General features: G+C 45.7%; 1 protein-coding gene across 1 annotated transcript in view; it reads right to left on the bottom strand.

Moving 5' to 3' along the window:
• Nucleotides 1-20,818, bottom strand: part of LOC147630795 (dynamin-related protein 3A-like) — a 63,021-nt gene extending 42,203 nt beyond the window's left edge. The window contains exons 1-10 of the mRNA XM_086810781.1: nucleotides 20,054-20,818; nucleotides 19,299-19,581; nucleotides 19,147-19,175; nucleotides 18,906-19,007; nucleotides 14,326-14,394; nucleotides 14,166-14,225; nucleotides 13,941-14,054; nucleotides 13,808-13,856; nucleotides 13,495-13,604; nucleotides 13,303-13,395 (exon numbers count right to left, since the gene is read on the bottom strand). Coding sequence (XP_086666907.1) covers nucleotides 13,303-13,395; nucleotides 13,495-13,604; nucleotides 13,808-13,856; nucleotides 13,941-14,054; nucleotides 14,166-14,225; nucleotides 14,326-14,394; nucleotides 18,906-19,007; nucleotides 19,147-19,175; nucleotides 19,299-19,581; nucleotides 20,054-20,446 — 1,302 coding nt within the window. The 5' untranslated portion in view covers nucleotides 20,447-20,818. The remainder of the gene's footprint in view (nucleotides 1-13,302; nucleotides 13,396-13,494; nucleotides 13,605-13,807; nucleotides 13,857-13,940; nucleotides 14,055-14,165; nucleotides 14,226-14,325; nucleotides 14,395-18,905; nucleotides 19,008-19,146; nucleotides 19,176-19,298; nucleotides 19,582-20,053) is intronic.
• Between the last annotated feature and the right edge of the window lie 315 nt (nucleotides 20,819-21,133).

The following is a 21,133-nucleotide window of genomic DNA, read 5'->3' as shown; positions in this document are numbered from 1 at the left end:
TCCGACGCTGACTGCGAGAAACTGAAGGCAGAGAGGACCTATAATGATTGTGGCGAGAAAGGCCACTACTGGAGGCAGTGTCCCAAGCGGAAGACCGAGAAGGGTGAAGACTCCTCAGCAGCAATCATGAAGACTCCGGCTTTTGTGCACCTGGAGGTAATGGACACCGATGCTTCATTTTCTTCAGGCACGGAGGAGATTGGAGGACTCTCCGCAACGGATACTCGGGAGTGGATTCTCGATAGTGGTGCTTCTAGGCACATGACTCCTTCCCGTTCCGGTTTACAAGATCTCTACAGGCTTTCTGGTCATATTCTTACTGGGGATACGTCCACTATCCCAGTTCACAGTGAGGGCAGGATGGAGATAGTTCCCGATGGCAGAGGGGGGAAGCATTCCTCCCAGGTGTTGTATGTTCCGGCACTTGGTTTTCATCTATTGTCAGTGCATCAGGTTTGCAAGACTGGCGTACGGGTGGAGTTTGATGAGCATTTTGTTGCTCTCCGGGACAAAGCAACAGGCCAAGTGGTTTGGGAAGATGGAGTGGAGAATGGAGTTTACAAGCTTTCAGCACTCTCTCCCAGGTCCTCAGGATTGTGATGAGTGTCAGTCTGGTAATGGCTACTCAAGTGTGGATACGCTGCAGGTGCGGGCTTTCCGAGACCAGGTGGTGGATAGCTTGCCAGTAGATGGCAGCAATTGGCAGGAACTTTCCAGTACTGATGTTGGTAGTTCTTGTATTCGTGAGTCAGAGGAAGCTGAACAGGTCACTTATGCTCTGATGTCTCGTCGTGTTCGGGACATAGAACTTCCAGTAGTTGAGGATGTTCTTTCCACGGGGACCTTTCGGAAAGCCAGGCAGGTGACAGGTGCTTACTTGCAGAAGGAGGTGCGTTCTCCAGGCTTTGTGGTTCCGGATTGAGAGGGGGTGGTTGACAGGTTTCATCAGGTTTCCAGGACTTGTTTGTGCACCGTAACAGGTGTTGATCCTTGTAAGCAGGGTGATGTCTCTATGACTCAGAAGCTGTATGGTTCATTGATCTGGTTGATGGACACCAGATTGGACGGAAGCTTCCTGATGAGGCGGTTGAGCTCATGGTTGCAGATGTCTCTTTGGGAGGCAGGATTGCGTTTCCTGTGGTTTCTGCGGCATGCGAAGGATCATGGACTCTTGTACATAGGAGGGGGATTGTTGGATGGAGTCCGACTCCACGGTTGGAGTGACTCAGTTTGGGGAGGAGATTCGGACACAAGGGGATCTACTTATGGCCCAGGAGCAGTTTTACGGAGCAGCAGGAGGTTACATTGCAGGTTTGGGCTTCCACTGGAGGAACCCATGGTCATCCAGAGGCACTTTGTTCGTGAACAGATCGTTGCTGATGACATCTTGCTAGAGTTCTGTTCGACGGAGGACAGTACGGTGGACCTCTTCACGAAGTCGCTCTCTCAGGATTTGCTCAGGCGGCACCCCAGCTCCCAGTGGTTGGTTACACAGCCAGGAGCTGAGAGGGGGTGTTGGAAGTCATCTCCTGTCTAGTTTTATACACCAGGGCCTTTGTTGTGGGTGTGCCCGCCCTTATGAGATGTTTTATCATTTTTCCTCACTCCCCGTATTTTTCCCCTATTTTTCCCATTTTTTCTGAGGCTTGGGAGGGCTGCCAGAGGGTGCCAAGAGCAGTACAGTGCTGGCCGACAGGGTGTTTATCAGTCGTGGGCACTCTTGCTGCTGGCCGACTGGTTTTCATCAGTCGTGGGCACCAGTTTGCTGGCCGACTGCATTTATGCAGTCGTGGGACCTCTTTCTTCAGTCGTGGGCACTAGGGAGGTATATATAGGACTCCAACCCCCATACCTCATTTGTATCATTTCTCGGGATCTTCTTGTGTATATAGAGCAGAGTTACACGCCTACATCTCTCTCTCTCTTGTGCTGTTTTTCTGCCTGCGTTTTTGCTCGTGTTCCCAGATTTGGTCATCATCTCCGCTGCGTATTCTGACACCTCTGTCACCCTCCCGCTCTACATAGTCTGAAACCTCATCCACGTACATCCCAAATAAGGTGGGAGAAAGGGGGCAGCCCTGTTTCACCCCAATAGTGGAGTGAACCATCTCAGATATACCCTGAGTAGTACGTACGTGCCCCACAACTGTCCTGTATAACGCCATGATTCCCCAAATCAGCTCTGTGGGCACTCCCATCTCCTGTAGTCTGCGCATCAGTCTGGCTCTCAGTACTGTGTCAAAAGCTTTGCGGAAATCCACAAAGCAACAATAAATCCTCCTGCCATATAATCTGCCCTCCTCAATAATAGCTCTGAGTGTCAAGATATGGTCAAGAGTGGAGAAACCTCTCCTGAACCCTGCCTGCTCTGATGCACGTATGCCCTCTCTCTCTGCCCATCTACTCAACTCTTGCTCAAGAATAGATGCATATAATCTAGCCAATGTGTGACCAATCATCATGGTACGATAATTCCCAAGAAGCATGGGATCCCTTGACTTGAAGATAGGCACAATCATGGACATATTCCAAGTCTCAGGAAAACCCTCACACATGGCTCGGTTAAACATCATAGCAATAAGCTCTGCAAGCATATCTTTGGCATGAATAAAGTGTTCTGCTACCAAACCATCATGATCATATGCTCTCCCAGTCCTCATCCTGTCAATAGCTTTCCTTACCATCTCAGCAATAAAGAAAGCACATGTCTCTGGGCATGGCTCCGCCGATGGGTCTGGCAAGGGCGGCTGTCCTGCTGCTATGTACAAGGATGCTGCATACTCACCCCAAATCTCTGTGGAGGTAATGGCTGGTGATGGTGAATGCTCATGGAATAGTCTCCATGCCTCGCCTGAGTCCTAACTCATAAATAACTAATACAAATCCCTCTCTAACTGAGCAAGATAAGCTCTCTTCTTCCGTCGCACTAGGTGCCGAAAGGTAATCCGTGACTGTCTGTGAGTGGTAACACCCATGAGCACCTCTCTCTGTAATCTGATCCTCATCTCTCTGCACTCCTCATCATACCAACTGTTCTAGGGCATGTTCCCAGATCGTCTCCATGTAGGCTGACTATGGGGATATGCCTCTGATGCTGCAGCATGAAGCGTCTCTATCAATATCTGAGTGAGCTCATCTAATGGCTGTCCCGGCTCCTCGGCACATAAGCGTCTGTATATCTCATCCGTGTACACGGTGTCAGTGTCCCTCGTAAAGGTATAACGAGTGTGTGTGGAGACCTGTCCCAATGGAGCGGTGCTGAACTGAAATGTGAGAGTGAAGGACAAGATAGCATGATCCACTACTATTCCAACCGGCCTAGTGCCTACCATAAAATCCTGAAAAGAGAGAATGAGACTGGGCTGAGCCATAACATAGTCCACTGTACTAGCACCATGCCTATGTGGAAAGCTAGTGAAACCGCCCGATGTCAGGAATCTCTGTAGGCCATTCAGGATGGCCAATCCATGTGCAGTCCCCATGTCTATCAAATACCGCCCATACACTGTATGTTCCTCATCCTGTGAAGAGTCTAGATAGGCCCATATCCCTAACATCAAGCTCCCTCAACATCTCCTCTGAGGTATCATAAAATACTGTCTAGTTATGGGCGGTCCTGGCATTGAAGTCCCCCAGGAGAATGATGTCACCATATCCCTGGAGAACTCCCAAATGTCATCATCCAAAATAGAAAAGGGAGACTGCCCGCTAGGTGATGCATACACTGATGTACCAGGAGCAAAATAGCACATAGCAATGTAGAGATATCTGCCCGTCTCTGCCCTCACTACTAGCATAACCCTCTTAGGGACTGTTCACACACACAAACATACGAACGCACAAACAATGGATCACACATGAGGGGACATACAAGACTTGGAATCCCAACAAACCCCCCCTTCAAACAGAAGGTGGAGATTCATGAGAAAACCTTCAATAGTTGTAATGAGCCTCCAGACTATACCATGTACTCCACTATAGCAAGAATAGGGGTTCACACACGAGGGGGGACAAACACATGAGTCACTGAATCCCAACAAACCCCCCTTTGGAGCAAAGGTGGAGATGCTTGAGAAAACTCTTCAATAGTCATAATGAGTTGGGCCATGTACTCCACTATAGCAAGAGCAGGGCATGCTCTTCGCTTCAGATTTAGAGCTCTAGTATGATAATGGCTCAGAAGCTCACATATGAGCATGGCTCAAGGGCTCACAAAAGCATGGTCTTTGCGAAAGAATCAGAGACCAAGGTTTGCTTTCAGGGAGACAATGGCACCAACACCCATACTCTCATGTTGGGCCTGATATAGGGACTCGACCAACAACACCCTACATCAAGTTTTAACTCACCAAGACACCCATGTTGGGATTCCGAGCTGTGTGTGTGTAATACAGCCCTTTATGTGTCTAAACCACCCCTTAGTGTAAGTGTGCCTATGTGTGTGAACAACCTCTAAAGGTTAGATATTATGTGTGTGTATGTAGTAAGCAATGATGTCAACACGTGCCATGTGTCAATGTATCAGTGTGTGTGATTGAGTCAAAAGATAAGTCTAAAGCCTATAAAAGCATTGTGCTTGGTGAAGGATTTACAAAATCATTAATCTAATCATGATTGAGTCGTGCAACAATCTGAGCATTGTCTCTCTCTCTCTCTTGAGGGTCGCCATCCCTCTCACTACCTCCGCACACACTGCCACCATGGATATCTTTCATCCACCTTAGCCTATGTAAACTCTAACCCTAAAATGCAACAATTGGTATCAGAGCTAGGGTTAGCCTTTCTAGGGTTTTTCTATTTTTAGGGTTTTCACCTCTTAGAGCTGTTGTCCATCTATTGGCAACCAAAGGCGAGCTGCTCAGTCCATTATCGCCGCCTGCATCTCAGTTCGTGCTGCAACGCTTCCTCCGCAGTCACCGGCAGTCATCACGCCCTTCACAGCTGCTGCGCACTGCATCAAGACTTCAACTGTTATCAGTTGCCCGTGAGCACCACCAAGTTGCTACAGAAACTGTCTCAGCTGCCAACATGCGCCACACTTCTCGCCCATGCGTCCATCAGCTGCTTCTGCCACCCGATGCCATCCGCCGCAGTCATCATCACCCTCATCACCTGCTACCATCACCATCGTCGCCCAGCCCAGCTGCTGCTGCCATTCAGCACCACAGTCAACACGTCATCAAGCATAGCAGAAGCCCAAATCAATTGAAAACTCTGCAACAAACATCTAGGCATGCACCAACTTCAATGCTCAGCAGCTCTCCCAACTGTATCTGCAGATATCCATGTCAGCAACAAATTAGGTTTTTCAAAAAGTAGGTGAAAACATCAAATCAAAGTTCTTGCATACACAAATTTGGGGATTTTCAAAAACTGGGGCAAGATTGGCCAAATTGAAGCTTCAGCAATCATAAAAAATTGGTGGAAAATTTCATCAAATTAAAGCCCATGAAATCACAAAAATTTGCGGTTTTCTCCAAAATTGGTAGCAGCAATGGCATGAAAACATTGCTGAAAAAGGTCATTCGACATACAAGGGGAAGTTTATTAACTTCCAAAATTTTCTTTTTTCCTAGTTTTGTGTGTGGGTCCCCAAAATGAGATGTAATAATCATGTGTGTCAGATTTCTGTGTTTTTGTATCCCCGTGTGTAAAAGGGCCTTGATGTTATAAAAGGCTCCCTTCTCATGGCATTCTCTCACCTCTTGCATCGGTGCAAACTACTGCACCTAGCAAGTTATGAGGATGGGGGGGGCTCTGTTGACTGCTTGACTTTGTTGATGCTGATGCTGATGCTAATTTTGTCCTAAGTGTTGTATTAATCACGGATTTTGTTGTTCATGTTGAAGATTAGCCATGGCATTGTCGGAATGCACAGCAAAAATGAAGACAACTGCTGTAGAGAGCAAAACGCACATGAAAGAGAGAGAGAGAGAGAAGCTGTGTAACTCTGCTATATACAGACAAGAAAATCCCGGATCTACAACTGGAGAGTGGGGGGGGTAAGGGGCCATTTTATATGGCCCCAGGCTGCTGGTCGGCCAGTCTAAAACAGGCCGACAGCAGCAAAAGCTCACGACCACCAATATGAATGCTCACGACTAGAAAAAACCATGGTCGGCCAGGTACCTGCAGTCGGCTAGGTCACCAGATCAGGTTGGGTAGCAGATCAACAGTCGGCTAGCATTAGGAATCAGCCGACAGTCCTCTACACCCTAGAAAAAAATGGGAAATACATGGAGAGTGAGGAAAAATGGGGAAACACCAAAAACGGGCGGGTACACCCACAACAGAGGCCCTGGTGTAGTATACAGACAGGAGATGACTGCTAACAACCCCTCTCAGCTCCTGGATGTGGAACCAACCCCAATGAGCTGGAGTGCTGCCAGAGCATAGCTTGAGGTAGAGACTTCGTGAAGAGGTCTGCCGCATTGTCCTCCGTCGAACAATAAAGAAACAAGATGTCACCAGCCAAGATCTTCTCACGAACAAAGTGATATTGTATCTCTATGTGTGGGCTCCTTCTGTGGAACCCCAATCTCGCCAAGCAACCTCCGCAGCCACACAACCTCGCAAGCAGCGCCACAAGCAGTCCAATACTCTGCCTCCGTAGACGACAAAGCAGAAGTTGGCTGCCTCTTGCTGCTCCATGAAACAGCTCCTAAGCTGATGGTAAAACTGTACCCTGATGTAGATCTCCTCGTGTTTGGATCTCCTCCCCAATCTGAGTCACTCCAACCTTGGAGTCGGACTCCGTCCTTCGTTTCACCTCCAATGTCGTAGAAGAGTCCAAGATCCTTCGTACCCTGCAGATACCGCAAGATCCGCAATCCTGCGTCCCAATGAGACCTCAAAGGCGTTTGCATGAACGAGCTCAACAGCCCCATAGGAAAGCTCAAGTCCAATCTGGTGTTCAGCAACTAGATCAGTGAACCAACGAGCTTTCGGTACAGAGAGGCATCAACCGGCTCACAAGGATCATTCGCTGTAAGCTTCGTGTTTGGGTCCATCGGTGACGTGATAGGTTTGCAGTTCTCCAGCCCAAAGGCCTCGAGCAACTCATCGACATACCGTTGTTGAGAGACAAAGAACCCCCTCTGGGTCTGCTAGATCTCCAATCCCAAGAAGAAGTGGAGTAAGCCTAAATTGGTCATCTCAAACTCCTTTGACAAGGCAGCCTTCGTCACTGCAATGTGCTCCTCATGACCGCCAATGAGAATGAGGTCATCCGCATAAAGGATGATCAACGTGACCATGCCGCGTTCTGGAAAGAGATACAAGTTAGGATCTGCAATTGATCTTTGAAATCCAGTTTGTAGAAAGAAGGAACCAATCTTTTGATTCCAAGCCTTGGGAGCCTACTTAAGACCATACAAGGCCTTCTACAACCTGTAAACCATTTCCTTTGATCCTGGAACCTCAAAGCATGGAGGCTGCTCAACATATACCTCCTCCTGCAAGTCACCATTAAGAAACGCGGATTTCACATCCATTTGATACACGGGCCACCGCTGCGAAGAGGCAAGGGCAAGAACGATCCAACTCGTGGTCATCCTCGCTGTCGGTGCAAAGGTATCCTCATAGTCGATGCCAGGCCGCTGAGCATAACACTTAGCCACAATTCTCGCTTTGTGTTTGTCCACCGACCCATCTGACGTATACTTGGTCTTAAAGACCCACTTTACACCAATGACTGACCGTTTTGACGGCCTTGGAATCAACTCCCAAGTTTTATTCTACTCTGTGGCATCCAACTCCACCTGCATGGCTTTTCTCCAAGTATCCTGTGAAAGGGATTCCTTTACGGAAGTGGGCTTTTATCCCACATGATACGAGACATCAAAGCATAGTTTACATGTAAGAGCTCCGCCGAATGACTTTTGTCATGAACTCTATACGATCTTTGAGGTCCATCCTCTCTGGTCCACTCGGAGGAAAGCTCCGTAGCACCCGACTCCCGAAGGGTGTCTAACAACCACCTGGGTACTCCAACAGAACGCGGAGCAACAGGAGGCTCATCTCCAGCCGCATCCTCCTCAACTGACTGAGGCTGTCTAGCTAGAACAATCGACTGGGAATCATCATCAGACTCATCTGGGTCTCCAAGAAGTGGCGGCTCATCAACAGTGGAGAATAAGCCTCAAAGGGAGTCATGTTTGGTATTGAAGTCGTCGGAGATCGGTTGAGGATATGGACAGCCCTAGCCACAGCCTCTCCCCAAAGTGAACAAGGAAGATCACGATGCTCCAACATCGTCCTCACCATCTCCACCATAGTCCGGTTCTTACGCTCAACCGCTCCATTCTCTGAAGGCGAACCTATATTAGCCAGCTCCCGCTTGATGCCATGTTCCGCACAATACTGCACAAATGCATTGGAAGAAAACTCTCCTCTTTTGTTAGCCCAAAGAGTCTTTATCTACAAGCCAGACTCTTTCTCCACCATCACATGCCACTCGTTGAACCGAGCAAAAGCTTGGTCCTTCTGGGAAAGGAAATAAACCCAAGTGAATCTGCTACAATCATCAACAAGCAGCATAAAATACAAAGAACCTCCCAAGGATGGGATCTACATAGGCCCACATAGGTCAATGTGTACCAACTCCAAAGGTTTAAAAGCCCGCTTGGAAGCCTTCTTCGGAAAAGATTCCCTGTGCTGCTTACCGCGAATGCAAGAACTACAACGTCCGTGCTTGCTGCCAACATCTGGCAAGCCAACCACCATCTGGTCCCGAAAAGCTCACTGCAGCGCATCCACATTCCAAGTGGCCAAATCAAAAGTGTCACAAGTCACCGATCTGAGTGCCTGTAAGAGAGGAGAGTGCTGAGAGTTTGCAGATACCGTTCTCCACTCCGCCTTCCCAAACAACCTGGCCTATTTCTTTGTCCCTTAGAGCAACAGAATGCTCCTCAAACTCCACCTGGAAGCCAGTCTTGCAAACCTCATGCACTGACAACAGATGAAAACCAAGTGCAGGGATGTAAAGAACACGAAAGGAATGCTTTCCCCCTCTGCCGTCGGGAATGATCTCCATCCTGTCCCCACAATGAATCGGTATGGTGGAATTGTCGCCAATGAAAATGCGACCTGACTATCGTTAAAATCCTGTAAGAACTCACGGGAGGGAGTCATGTGCCTGGAAGCACCACTATCAAGAATCCACTCCCGAGTATGCCTGGCGGTGAAGCCAACTGCCTCCTCGCTCGAAGAAGATGAAGCATCTATGTCCAAAATCTCCAAGTGCACAAAAGTTGGAGTCTTTGCAACTGAAGCTAAAGAATCAGCACTCTTCTCATTATTCCGCTTGGGACACTTCCTCCAATAGTAGTCTTTCTTGCCACAATTGTTACAGGTCCGCTCGGCCTTCAGTTTCTCACGGTCTGAATCGGGCTTCTTCTTAGAAGACTTCTCCGACGAAGACTTCTCTTTGCCCTTGTTGTTGTTACGGTCTTTTAACCGTTGGCCAGTCAAGGCCTCAGATACTCTGCCTTGTGGAGGGTTCATAAATCGTTCTTCCTTGTCCAAGACCATTGGCACAAGCTCCTCCCACGTGATGGTGCTGAGCCTGCCACACTGGTGATGGCCATATCCTCTGATGATATCTTTTTCCTTGCCTGGAGAACCTCCTGCTAAAGAGCCTACAGCTTGTTGATGTGCTCCCGCATCGTCAATGACTTTGCAGGATTCATCACCCGCACCTGAACTTCCAAGGAGATCCTCTTCATGGGTGATACCCTGTTGTACAGGAAGCCAAATGCTGCCAAATCCCTCTGGCCAGCGTCATATGCTTTATATGGTTGATCACCTGTGGTGTTTAATTTAGGAACATGAAAGAACGGATGTGAGCATTGACATGATCCCATAACTGTGCCTAAGCCTCGCGTTCCTTCCGTATAGAGAGAAACTCCCCGTCTTCCATCTCCGGCCGTGGAACACCAACAACAATGAAATCAGGCAAGTCATAAGACTCCAAAACGGACTCCATTATTACCTTCCATATGTCGTAGCTTTTCTCGTCCAACTATCAGTCCACCGGGAATGTGGGGAGTGTTGGGATCTTCGCGTGCTTCTCAGCCATCTCAAGGGTTCACAAGGTCTTGTGAAGGGAGGTTGGGTGGGAAAAAAGAAGAAGAGGCTGCAACTAATATGCAAGGTGGCTATCCAACAGTGATGGCCGCCTTCTACCCAATCTCCAAGTCCCGAACAGCCCAAGCAATCTCCAATCAGCACCTCAAATTAGCAAACCCTCGACGTCCCAATGTCTCCAAGCTTCAAGCCACCTCGGGCTCTGATACCATGTCAGAATGCACAACGGAAATGAAGACGACTCCTGTAGAGAGCAAAATGCAGACGAAAGAGAGAGAGAGAGAGAGAGAGAGAGAGAGAGAGAGAGAGAGAGAGAGAGAGAAGCTGTGTAACTCTGTTATATACAGACAAGAAAACCCTGGATCTACAACTGGAGAGTGTAGGGGGCAAGGGGCCATTTTATATGGCCCCAAGTTGCTGGTCGGCCAGTCTAAAATAGGCCGACAACAGCAAAAGCTCACGACCAGCAATATGAATGCTACGACCAGAAGAAACCCTCGTCGACCAGGTACCTACAGTCGACTAGGTCACCAGATCAGGTTGGGTAGCAGATTGACAATCAGCTAGCATCAAGAATCAGCCGACAGCCCTCCACACCTCAGAAAAAAATGGGAAAATACATGGAGAGAGAGGAAAAATTGGGAAACACCAAAAACGGGCGGGCACACCCACAATAATAGAGGCCCTGGTGTAATATACAGACAGGAGATGACTGCTAACAGGCATGGGTGTGCACGTGACAAGATGAGCAATGCTAACGTTAAATGCTAAACTCCAAAGTTTCCTTCGTAGCTTTTCTATTGGTATTGAAGTCATGAGTGCCCTCATTAGCCTATGTACGTTTGGTGCTCGAAATTAGCCAAGCTTTCTAGCTCCCAATGTTCTCCCAAGTTGAGTTGATGATTTGAAGCTTTGTGAGTAGACCCTCATGGAGGCAAGATTGCACTTAGATTTTTGTCAAGTTTAGGAATTAAGAGCACCCCTCCTTTTTTTCTCGTCACCTTGACTATGGCTCCCTTGATAGAGTTGATTTTGTACTTAGCCTGACGGTGTTTTTCTTGGTAACTAATAGAAGGATCTCTTTTCGAAAAAATTAAAATTTGGGAATTGACATGAGCTTTCTATTGGTATATGAATCTCCCAAGTTGAGTCTACTTTTGAGTGATGTGCTTTGAAGGCAGAATTAACACGTCATGATATGGAGGTAGGAGATCTGGGGTTATAAAAGTGAGCCACACAATTTTAACTAGATATTATAGTACAATCTCCTTGTGATTTGAGACAAAAGTTGTAATTCACCCATCTGGTGTGAGCACTACTTGGGCATTGTCTCGTAAATAAATAACACAACACTTAGGAAACAACACAAGACAAAGACAATGTAGAAGGCTAGCGGTCACCCCTTGGAAGAGCCTTGAATTATGTAAAACCTTTTTGTACCATATAAATACAAGAAAACCCGACACCAACTATCTCCCTCTACTTCGCTCTCCTTTGTCTTAATCTTGTTTATTCAGCATCATGCTCTTAATCAGGCTTAGGGCTATGGATCAATACACCAAGGCATCCATGCATGCAACATTGGTATCAGAGCATTGAGACTCAACCACTAAGCATAGTCCCAAGAAGGTGCACAGATCCATCAGAAGAATGCAACCAAGGTAGCAGATGGAGTGGTCTGAACGCCTGTAGCAACACACGAAGCTAAAGGAAAGCATTCTTTGGGGGTATGTACTCAGAACCAACACATCGTTAAGCTCTCAGATCAGTTCCGAAGGCCTGGCAACAGGCGTGATCCGTTCTGGCAAGTGACCCACCATTGTGTTAAGGGAAAGGGATAGCAAGCATGTGGACCCTAGGGACAACAGTAGAACACATGTTCATTTCTTCAGCAAGACTTGAAAGTGGAGATCATAAGTGAAAGTGTTCAAACAAAGTATCAAAGTAGAAGTGTCAAAGTCAGAAGTAGAAGGTCAAAGTCAAAGTCAGTAGTCCAAGGAGAAAGGATGCAAGGTCATCAAGTTTAGCAACAGGGAATGTCACATGCACGCTTGTGCCATGACTAATCTTCATCAGCATGAACAACAGAATCCCTAATTAATACGGCGTCGGCGTCGGCATCGGCAATCATAAGGAGCAATCATCAACCAGTCGCCAGCCCATACGGTACTCAAGCTGCAGGCGGCCAAGCACCTGTGAGTCAGCCAGCAGCGTGGGCAGAGCAATTAAGGAAGTGCAACATTTAAAGAATTATCTTATGAATGTTTTGTCCAAATCTGGCCAGCAGAAATTGCAAGTGGCCGACCAGCACCTTCAACATGTATATAAGCATAAAGCCATCATTTGCATTCATTCAGTTCAGTTCATCTTTTGAAGAAGTCAAGCAGTTAGCAGAGGCATGTAGAAGGCCAGCGGTCACCCCTTTGGGGTAGAACAAGGGCCCTAAATATGTAAAGTCATTCACTCACCTTTTGTACCATATAAATACAAGAAAACCTGACACCAACTCTCTCTCTCTTCTTCTCTCTTCTCTGTCTTACTCATGTTTAATTAGCATCTTGTTCTTAATCAAATAAGGCTGTGGATCAGTACAGCAAGGCTTCCACGCATGTGACATATCCTTACATCTAGTTATAGCGCACAGGAACATATTCACCGTATATAAGGGAGTGATTGACTCCTATGTTTACCTTGGGCTAAATTTTGGAGTCTGACAATCACCATGAGGCACACCCCTAATGCTCAATGAAATAAAAGGCATTCTATCTGGCCTAGCACCAAGCCACCTCAGCTTCATTTTGAAATAATCCTTCCACTGCCTCCATTGTCCATGCTTTTCCTCACTGTCATCCATAAGGCCCAAGCATTGGAGAAGAAGAAACAATAGGAAGATGTGGACCCCACTTCTTTATCTCACAACACAATGTGTTTTCAAACCATTCTTAATGATGTTGAGCAAGACACGGCCCACAAGCTGATGGCACATCCCTTGGCCCCTTAACTCGATCAAGAAGCCTCAAAAACCTAGCAACTGAGATGCAAGTTTGTTCCTTTCTACAGTTGGAAGGTCAACAAAGCAAACAAGCTGATTGCACATCCCTTGAGCCCCTTATCAAGAAGCCTCACAAAAACCTAACAACTGAGATGCAAGTTTGTTCCTTTCTACAGTTGGAAGGTCAACAAAGCATAAAGTGCAAAAACTGACTTGCCACAAACCTCTGGAACAAAGATTATATTCTTCGGTCCTGTGGCATTTTGAATGGCTGTACGAATGTCCTCATCTGTCATGTCGTCACAAGGGTCTACCTCCTGGGCACATAAACAGAAAAAATAGGATTAGAGACATGCGTACGCAAACCATTGCTTTGACCTGTCCAAAAACAGGAATGCAGTATACCCAGAACTTACATCTAAACTTTTCACAAATATGTTCTGGAAAATATAATGTATTCGAGCTCCTCCTGACAGCTCTGATGTTGACATCTCCTCATTCTTTCCATCAACTATGGCAGCAAACCCTAATCCCACCAAGAATTTGGATCAAATTCAGCTCACAACAAATAGTTGCTCAGGCTGGATACAGATCCATCCCTGCCCGACTAGGGTCCCATCATGGCCGCTTGTCGACAAGCAATCTAGCCTCTCCAACTCCTCATTTATCCCTCGAACAGGGACGAAGATGTACCAAGCCTCATTACATCACAAATAAGCAAGGCCTTACCTTGAGAATACCTTGTGATGATATGAAGCAGCAGTGCACCTTGACCTGACTGAGATATTCAAAGTAAAATCAGGTCGGATTGCATGGATTCACAAACCCTCATCAACAAGCATGCAGCAAGCAAACTACTCACTTTTGAGTCTGTAAGTTCACCATAGCTAGCAAGCTCTTTTGCTAAGGTGACCATTTGAGTGTTAATCCGAGTCTTCATATCAGGTAAGATAGCCTTGATATGCTGCACCAGAATCTACAAGCAAAACAAGACTCCTTGAAGAATCAAGCTCATATGATGCCGCGTTTATAAGAACACATGCACGCGCATACATAGTAAAAGAAGAATGTGTTGACAATTAAGTACATTGTTCAGCTTCTTTGCTAGCTGAGAGATGCCACAACGATCAGCCAAGTTGTGATACACCTGCCAAAACAAAATTACATTTGAACATAGAATTTTGCCCCTAATCAAAGGGAGGGGAAGGTTTTGAACTCCAAAATTCCAAAAACCACAACCAACCAACCGGACGAGTACGGAAGAAATTTTCTTCATAAGCAATAGCATCACGAATACTTTTGTTTCCAAGGACGTCCTGTTCTCACAAGCCCAAACATAAAGCCAAATATCAGTGACTTTTCATTTGATACAAGCTAACCTATACTGAGCAAACACCATTATAAACCAACGACACCAATTAGTTTTTCCTAAACAAAATGCATGCAAATTTTTTAAGAACATAATGACAATTTATATCACCAACTCCATGTACAGCTCTAGGAAGCTTGCATTACATGATCACAAAAAAGATCCAAAACTGCTAGAGTCACTCCCTAAACTAATTGAGGAGCTTACCTCTTCCTCAAAAACCTGGTACTGTTTGATTGTGTGTGACACAAAATTTGAGGACGATGCCTCCATAAGAAATGTACCAGACTTTTGAAATAAAAGAATATCCAACAGGGGGAATGGGCCCCTTTTTCGGTCCCCAAGGTTGTGTCTCTGCTTTTAGTACACACACACACACACACATGCACATGCACCACAACTCATCTTCGCATATTTGTGACATTATACTAATGGAAAGGTGTATAGTATATTAGTTTTTTTTCCCCAAACTAGCCATAGGCCCTGATCCTTATAGTTTTTAATCGCCCGTAGACGCCCGCTCATAGGCACGCCTGTAGGCAATGTCGCCGAGGAAGCACCAGAGGGTAAGTGCATGAGTATATGCAAGAACACACATGCACGGCAAAAAGAACTCCATGACCAACAATTGGCCTTATTTCTACTCGTAAACCTTCATGACCCATTCTACTACTGTTAATTTTTGTTCCCACTCCTACTCGTAGGACCACATACATTGTATGTGACCAGCCCTAATTCGAAAACTCTCCAACAACTTGTAATTTAGGGTGTGTGAGAATATGTGAATATGAAGTGGAAGCAAGTAGAGATCAAACAAGAGAAAGTAGACAGCCAAGATCTGAAATGTATTGAATGAATTCTGAATGAACAATGTCCATGCTTATATGCATATCTGTAGAGCCAGTCAGCTGTAGCAAAAAGCTACTAATTTGGACAAATAATAATGCCTAAAACTAAGCTATAAAATAGCTGAAAATCCCTAATTACATCAGATAAATATTTGTATAAAAAGGGACGTAAAATGCAGTAAAATGGGCTGGAGATGACATGTCCAACACCTCCTCTCAGCTCGAGCACGGGGGTCCGACTCCCATACAGTTAAGGAACTGATCAACAATATCTCAAGGAAGAGGTTTGGTGCTGAGATCAGCAAGGTCCTGAGAAGGACAATACTCCCGTGTCATGATGCCATCGGCAACCAGCTCACGAACGAAGTAAAAGTGGACATCAATATGTTTGGTCGTGCCATTAAAGGATGAAGTTCAAGCCAACGCCAAGGCACTCTGGCTGTCCGTGAGAATAAGGATCCGAGAATCCGAGAGTACATCAAGATTGCTCAACATCTAATGTCACGTGCACCCTGCATTGGGGTACACAGTGACGCTGGCATGATCTTCAGCGCAACATTTGTGCACAAGTAGTACCTTTTTATAGGAATATTTGTCGTACGCCATGACCCCATTGTGAGCCCTCAATCCAAGGACGGTCAAGCACGAGCTACAAAGGTCAACCTCCGAACCTTAAGAGGTCAGTCGAGAGTCGATCCTCTTAACCCACTTGGAGAATTCACAGGTAAGTGCATGTAGAGTCAACCTTAGCCTAGGTTTGCAATAAAGGCATGTAAAAAACATAGTTGACCAGCCCATGGTTGGTGGTTTAGTAGACAGTCAGGTTAAGGGCTGTTTTACAGCCCTGAACCCCTTCTGGAGGCAACCGACAGCATGAGGAAGCCTCATGACCCCTGTCGGCCATTAGCTATTTGTCCCTAGGCAACCAATTGTGTCATGGAGCAATCAGTCAACAGCATGGTGGGTAGCAAGATCTATGCGTAGCATTTAATGCTGATTTTAGGCATTTTTCATGTCCACCAAAACTGGCCAACAGCCTCCAACTGGCCAACCAGCAGCCTAATGGCATATAAAAGCAGTCGCATCATTACCATTCCATCATTCAAGTATTCAGCAAGTCCAGGCAGCAGATAATCATCCAATCATCTCCAGGCTGTCAAGGAAGATCCTCTTCAACATTCAGCCAGCACATGTGCAATCCTACAACTATCTGGACTTGCGTCAGTGGCCCGAAGAGTCATCAGCAAAGCCTTGGATTGGTGGATACTCAACCGACATACGGTCTTCCTCGTCCTTGCGTTGGGCATTCATATCGCTTGTTTACTCAAGCATTGTACAGCATTCTCCAAAGAATAATATAAGCAAATACTCTTGCTTGCCAAGCCGCCCGCAAAGAGGGGGGGGGGGGGCTTCAATGGTTATTTGGGACCCAATAAGGTGTTGTCTACTTCACTCTCTCATTCTCTTCTCTCTAATCTCTGAATTGGATGCTAAAGATTCTCACCACATAAAGGTATAAAGAAGGCCCTGTTGTGCATTATCACGATCAACCTCAGTGCATGTAACAACCAAAGTCCTTCAACCGATAAAGACCACCTTCCTATACCTGTGGCAACAATATGCAAGGTGCTGGTGTTGATGATCTCAAGGACAAAACTATCGAAGTAGACACCATATCCTTTCTCCTCAATCCAAAAAATTAAGAGTAGACTGCTAGAAAGCTTGGGAACATGAAGCACATCTTGAATGGTAGAAGGCGCCAGCCCAAGGGACAGTTTAAGTCACACATTACCAACCGAAGAGGCCTCCAAGTTGGAAGCATCACCAATGGACACCGTCGAAGAGCTAGGATAAATGTCATGAAGAATGATCCTGTCAAGAGTCCACCCAATCCGTAAGACGTGAGGCAAAAGGAACATGAGTGTCAGAGGGAAGCTCCTCAATACCGATGAAGACAGTCTCCTTGGTGGAAGAGGATTTTTGAGTTTGGTTGGTGGATAAAGAGAATTGATTGGGGGGTTTCTTAGCAGAACCACCGTCTCTCTTCTTCTTGCGACAATCAAGGTGAATGTGAATGCAACAATCCTTACGAGTGAGATCGTTGGCAGGTTTGTGGTCACCTTTATTGCTCGTGGAAACCTTGGACTGCCATTTCCTTTTGCCCTTAGCCTGAAGAAGGGTCTCAAAAGTACCCTAGCTAGTCGTCTTTCTCATGGCCATATCCTGAAGCATGCCAACCATGGTATGTAGATCAGGAGTAGAAGAAAGAAGTGATATGGAATCACAAAACGCAAAGAAAGTCTCAGGCAATTTGGCGAGGAGCCAATTGACAAAGTCCTCGTGGGAAGGTTTGCTCCCCAAAGAGACCAACTACTTCTGAATGGTTATGAACTACCTAACAGAATCCATGATGTTGGAGTATCGGCAGTCTTCAGGTTGGAGAGCTGATTCTCCAAGGCTACCTTCAAAGTAGAGTTCTCACGATGATACCTCAAAGAAGTATAAAAGCATGTACTTGGGTGGTTCAATTACATTGAGCATCATTTGAGTTGTGCAATCTTTTCTCTTGTTTGCTATCGCATCTCTATCTCTCTCTCCCTCTTATTCTCTCTATCTATGTGCACCAACTTATCATAGGTTTGAACCTCCATCTCTCTCTTTGCACATGCTCCATCTTCACACCATGAACGCTAACAAAATGCCTAAGACACTTGCACAAAGCTTTTGGGATCTGCACATGTATGCCAGATATATGTTGATGTGATTGATTCACATACATAACAAGTTTACAATATCATTGGTACTTATATATGTATTTGTTAAAGAAATCATTGGAGATTGTAAGATTATTGTTGTGAGTGGAGAAGTTACTACAAGTTCTGTTTGCCCTATGGAATACCATATTTGGTGTAGATGAAAGTTATTGCACGTAACAATGTCAGATAGTCTATCCCAAACTGTGAGCGAGAAGCTTGACAAGAAGAACTTCCAAGCATGAGCAATTAAAGATGCCGAAAGGTGATGCTATGACTAATCAACTCACAAAGATCAAGATCAAAGATTTAAGATTGCACGTGCTCCATCCTCGCGCAACCAATGCTAACAAAAGTATGCCTAGGACACTTTGCTAAGAATGTATCGATATCCAATGAAGCGCGAGTTTTGTTCTTGAGAAATCAGCTATCACAATTAAAGATGCTAAACGGCGATGATACGACTAATCAACTCACAAAGATCAAAGATTTAAGAAAACAACTTCTCAACATTGATGAGAAAACTTATGATAGACAACTAACGTCTATCACTTTGCACTCTTTGTCTCCCTTTGATATCATTTGATAAACTTGCGGGATAATTGCTTCAAGAGGAGCACACAAAAGACCAATTTTTTGGCCTCTAGCAATCCTAAGCACACCTTTATGGCAAAGGGTAAGGACAAATGAAAAGGCAAGAATTCAACCTTTACTTATAGTGACAAACTAGCCACTAATGCTAACGATACTCATCTCACATCTTGAAGCATCTATAAAGTGTACATAATTAACTCTTTTCCTTAGATGTGGAATGGGTGAAATAAGGCATGTAGAATCTATGAGAAGGCCAGATTTACCTCTTGACTTCGATTCACCACTCCGACATAGCCAAGCCGTAGAGGAATAACGCTTCCCAAAAGGAAGTTCCGTGCATCAGTTCCTCTATCCATTATATCCAACTGTTATCAAAAAACAAGACTCTAAGTTATCAAGATCAGCTCAAAGTCTGATGTTAGATTGCTCTTGCAAAAGGGAAAGGGAAAGGAAAAGGGAAAGAAAGCAGAGGGATGGGGGGGTGGAAAGGGGGGATTACAGAACCTTTGTGATTACACCAATCGTCCGAGAACCTGTCAAGTTTAGATACTACCAAATCAGATTCAAAATTGATGGACAACATACTTCAAATAACAAGTGATAAATGAGAATGTATCACAACCAACATGAAACATGAGAAGTGTACAAATCAGTACCGTCTGGATCTGCTACCCTTGCCATTTGAAGGGCATCCGAGTTTGCAAGATCAGCATTAGCTGGAGACACTGCCAATATAACACATGTATCGTGCTTAATGTAGGAGAGAATCATCGTTCTCACACGGGACTCTATGTCACTCGGCTGGTCGCCTACTGGAACCTTAGTGATGCCAGGCAAATCCACCAAAGTAATGGTCAAAACATTGGGAGAAAAAATTTTCAGCCGGATCTGCTTGTCAGATATGCCTTTATTTGATCCTAGTTCCCGCTCAGTCTCAGCCTGCAAGCAATGTTGCATTTCTCATGACCATGTGTACACTTATAAGGACCAAAATGCACACACATGTGCAATGTGTTCACATGAGCAAACATTGAACATATCAAAATGCACCTGCATGGGCATATGTGAGAGAACATGTGCAAAAGTATGAGCACATACAAGAGATCAAGTACACACAAGAGAACAGCCTATGTTGCATACAAGGCATACCTGATCTAGGCTCTTATAACAGCATGCTTTTTGCCATTCATTTTTTAAGAAGAAATAATGTAAGTTCAGCCCCTCGATGTCCATTAGCAATGGTGAGACCCAGTATGGATACAGAAAAAACTCCTTATATCCCCCTTGGACAACTCCAACCCTCCTACGCCTGATATTCCAATACATGAGAAACTATGCACCCTTTGTGCACACACTCAACACTGGTATACATGTCAAATTCCACATCTGAAAGGCTACAAGCAGGCCTTACCTCAATCTCCTTGCGAATTAGAGAGAAATCCGTGAAACGCTTCCCTGGAACATGCAAGAACTCACCCCATTCAACAACCTCGGACTTGTCATCAGCTCTTCGGGTTATCTGAATGAGCTGCAAGACCAGAGGGCGCCGGGTGCAGATGTCCGACCCTCGCGGCAAGAAATCACGACCGACCAGGCCCTCAAGTACACTGGATTTCCCACTGCTCTGGCTTCCAACCACAGCAACCTGTGGAAGATCAATGGTGGACGTGCTCCCCAGCTGAGAAAAGATGTCTTGGAGCTTGTTCACCAGGGGGATGACAGACTGGCCGATCAGGCTAGGTGTGCTGATGGTATTGGCTGCACCAGGGGCCACTGCCGCCGTACCTTCGGCAGCAGCAGCCATGTCGCTCTGGTCGTCTGCCTCCGTGGCTATTCTATGAGAACTCTAGCTCTGAATTGAATCGATGGCACTGCAAAGATTTTCTCTGTCTTCGATCTTCTGCTCAAAGATCTTCTGCAACCCGCGGAAACGGATGGAGGTGTCTCGTCAAGACGAGGGTAAAAGAAAAATGTTAGGGTTCGCAAGCAATGTTAACTTGCAACCTGCACAAATCTCAGTGAAAACCCCTAGATTGAGGGGAGGCAACCTGCTTTCAAGAAGAGGAGCAAAGCAACCACAGGTTCGGCAGGTTACTGTTGCCCCCCACAGATGAATCCCGAAAGCGAAGATCCTGCTATGATAAGAATCACAGGGTTTTTTGAAATTTTTCGTAGTGTCGGCAAGGGCTACTTTTTTTAAAAACAAAACAATTTTCTTTACCTTAGTAAGTCCACTAACTTGGGCGAGGGCCTTTACACACTACTTTTTTAAAAAACAAAACAAATATTTTCACCTAGTAAGTCCATCTCTCCCTAAAATTTGGAGGGCGGAGGCAGTGTGTAAAGATCCTTGGGCCTCAGCCTTTTTCACGCGAGGCATGGGGCTTTTTTAACAATTGGCTAAGCATTGTCCAAGATCAAGTTAATTTCGTTCTTAACTATTTCATAACCTCAAAGAAAATAGATGGGTCATTTCAAGATCTATAAACTC

This window comes from Cibotium barometz, chromosome 16, assembly GCF_041138505.1.
Source record: "Cibotium barometz isolate CiBa-2024 chromosome 16, ASM4113850v1, whole genome shotgun sequence".
Classification (NCBI taxonomy): Eukaryota; Viridiplantae; Streptophyta; class Polypodiopsida; order Cyatheales; family Cibotiaceae; genus Cibotium; species Cibotium barometz.
The sequence above is the reverse complement of the archived record's forward strand: the minus strand, read 5'-3'. Positions and strand labels throughout refer to the sequence as shown.